Genomic DNA, 2,284 nt, shown 5'->3' on the forward strand with positions numbered 1-2,284 from the left:
TAGTACTTAGTAGGAAGATGAAGGATATGAGCCAGATTTTTCAACAAGACTAGCGGTTTTCTTCCCCAACAACTTATCAAAGAAAATTGAATGCTTTTTGGTCTCCCTTGGTTTTGGTGTGTTGAAAGTTAATACAGACCATATTGGTGTGCTAGTGGCTGTTTGTTTGAAAGTTAATACATCATTGCCATGTCGAAAAAACGGTGCTCCAGGAAATATCAATTTGTTTGAAATCGTTTTTCCATAAAAAATGGTGTTTCAAACTATGCCTTAAAATCGAGAAAGCGTGGTTTGAAGTAACGCTAATTTAATGTTCTCTTGTATTGCATCTCATTGCTGCCAATAAGAACATAATGTGGCAATGACATGGACTTCCTATAATAGGTATCAATGCTAAAAACAAAAGTATTGTTGTTGCTCCAAAAAAAGTCATACATGATAACAATATTTTCAATTAAAAAAAAGACACCATTTTCTCAAAAACGAAATTTCCACTCACATGATACGCATCGTTTTTTCAAAAAATTGTATTGTATACGCAGCATCGATATCGATGCCAAAAATAAAAATAAAAATAAAACCTTTGAACCCGATTCAGTGACATAAAATTGGCCACTTGATAAAACAAGTTGTGGATCCAACGGCTCCAGAACTCTATTGAAACATTGAAGGAGTCCCCACTCCGATATCCTGCCGTAGATGTGAGCCACGTATACCCAATAGTTAGGAAGGACAGATTTGTATGGTCCTACTCCTATCTATGTAAACCTCATTTTGTCTTCCGGCCAGTAATCTCTCACCCCAGTGGCCCTAGCAATCAAGCCTAGATGAAGGTCATCGCCGCGTACCTGCTCGCCGTCCTCGGCGGAAACCTCCAGCCCTCCGCCGATGACCTTAAGAGCATCCTCGGATCAGGTAGAGAAATCTAAGTTTTTTTTTTTTTTCTTCTGATATGGGGTTAGAGTTTTCTTTCTTTATTTGTATTCTAAATCTTGTTTTATATTTATTTTTCAGTTGGGGCTGAAGCAGAAGATGACAGATTAGAGCTCCTTCTTAGTGAAATAAAGGGGAAGGACATCACGGAGCTAATTGCCTCTGGTAGGGAGAAACTGGCTTCGGTTCCTTCCGGCGGTGGTGTTTCTGTCGCTATTTCTGCTGCCGGTACTGGAGATGCCGCTGCTGCACCTGCTGCGGCCGAGTCGAAGAAGGAAGAGAAAGTTGAAGAGAAGGAAGAGTCTGATGAGGTATTTCTTCGAATGAGTCAACTACAACGCACTCTTATTTTCATGCTTTGGGATTTGCATATGTTTGTTGGCTGCTTGAATAATGCCTTCTGGTTGTTTTTTTTTCGGTTTTCTGTTATTTGCAGGACATGGGCTTCAGTTTGTTCGATTGAGGAATTAGGGCTGTTAAATTTCTGTTTATTGGTAGGTATTAGAGTTCCAATCACGCCTAATTGTTTCTTTCCAGTTTGAACATTTTTGAGAAGATATTAATTGTTGATTGGTCAACTTTTGAATAATTTTGTTTTCATGTCAACACAATTTTGATCGTTCTGTTTACATTCCACCCTGTGAAAGTGAAACTGAGATTAATTCCATTGGGTTAAGATGATATTAAAATCAATGAAGCTTTCTGCAAATCATGAATACATTGGTCACAGTTGTACTACAAATTAGAGTGCTCTACCATGAAAATTTCCATGTGAAAAAACCTATATTAGTGGGTGCATGCAACATAGCTAGATTATACTGTCTATCCATTAGTGCAATTCTGTGCTGTCTACCAATGAAGATGGGTCGTCATTTGATTGTTTAGTACTTAAATAGTCCCACTTATCAATAACTTTATCAGAGAAAAAAAGACGATAAATGATAGTAATTGTATGAAGTAAGCTTCTCACTGGTCATTCTTCCACATCTAGTGTATATGTTGTTATTTGGTTGAAATTAAGACATTGCATTTGTGGAATCATCTATTTGGGATGAAATTATAATACAATTGAGTTCCAGAAGTCTACAGCATTAGAGGTAAATGTAATATCACTGGAATAACTTGATATAACCTGTGGAATTTGGAATTTGGCATAGGACTTATCTGCCTATATATTCAGTGAGAGAAAATATCAAGTTTGCCATTGCTTAGTAGTTAATATATCTGACTGGAGGGTTCTGGAGCAATAGGAGATTGGATATAGATGTTTTGGTCTTATTTTTTTTTCCAATATTGGTGGTTGTCATCTGTGTGAAACATGATATGAATCCTGAAGAATGTTGAGTTATTG

At 37.1% G+C, this 2,284-nt stretch overlaps 1 protein-coding gene across 1 annotated transcript; it reads left to right on the forward strand.

Moving 5' to 3' along the window:
• Positions 1 to 757: 757 nt before the first annotated feature.
• Positions 758 to 1,642, forward strand: LOC104610493 (large ribosomal subunit protein P2B-like). The gene is made up of 3 exons (XM_010277136.3): positions 758 to 915; positions 1,015 to 1,244; positions 1,370 to 1,642. The coding sequence occupies exons 1-3, from the start codon at positions 828 to 830 to the stop codon at positions 1,394 to 1,396; spliced, it is 345 nt and encodes a 114-aa protein (XP_010275438.1). The 5' UTR covers positions 758 to 827; the 3' UTR covers positions 1,397 to 1,642.
• The last annotated feature ends 642 nt before the right edge of the window (positions 1,643 to 2,284 follow it).

This window comes from Nelumbo nucifera, chromosome 4 (assembly GCF_055504915.1).
Source record: "Nelumbo nucifera cultivar China Antique chromosome 4, China Antique-T2T, whole genome shotgun sequence".
Classification (NCBI taxonomy): domain Eukaryota; kingdom Viridiplantae; phylum Streptophyta; class Magnoliopsida; order Proteales; family Nelumbonaceae; genus Nelumbo; species Nelumbo nucifera.

Bases quoted from the DNA above. Each gene is read 5' to 3' on its own strand.
- LOC104610493 (XM_010277136.3), top strand. From the start codon at position 828: ATGAAGGTCATCGCCGCGTACCTGCTCGCCGTCCTCGGCGGAAACCTC. The intron at 916-1,014 runs GTAGAGAAATCT...TTTATTTTTCAG, and splicing joins TAAGAGCATCCTCGGATCAG to TTGGGGCTGAAGCAGAAGAT. The intron at 1,245-1,369 runs GTATTTCTTCGA...TGTTATTTGCAG, and splicing joins AGAAGGAAGAGTCTGATGAG to GACATGGGCTTCAGTTTGTT.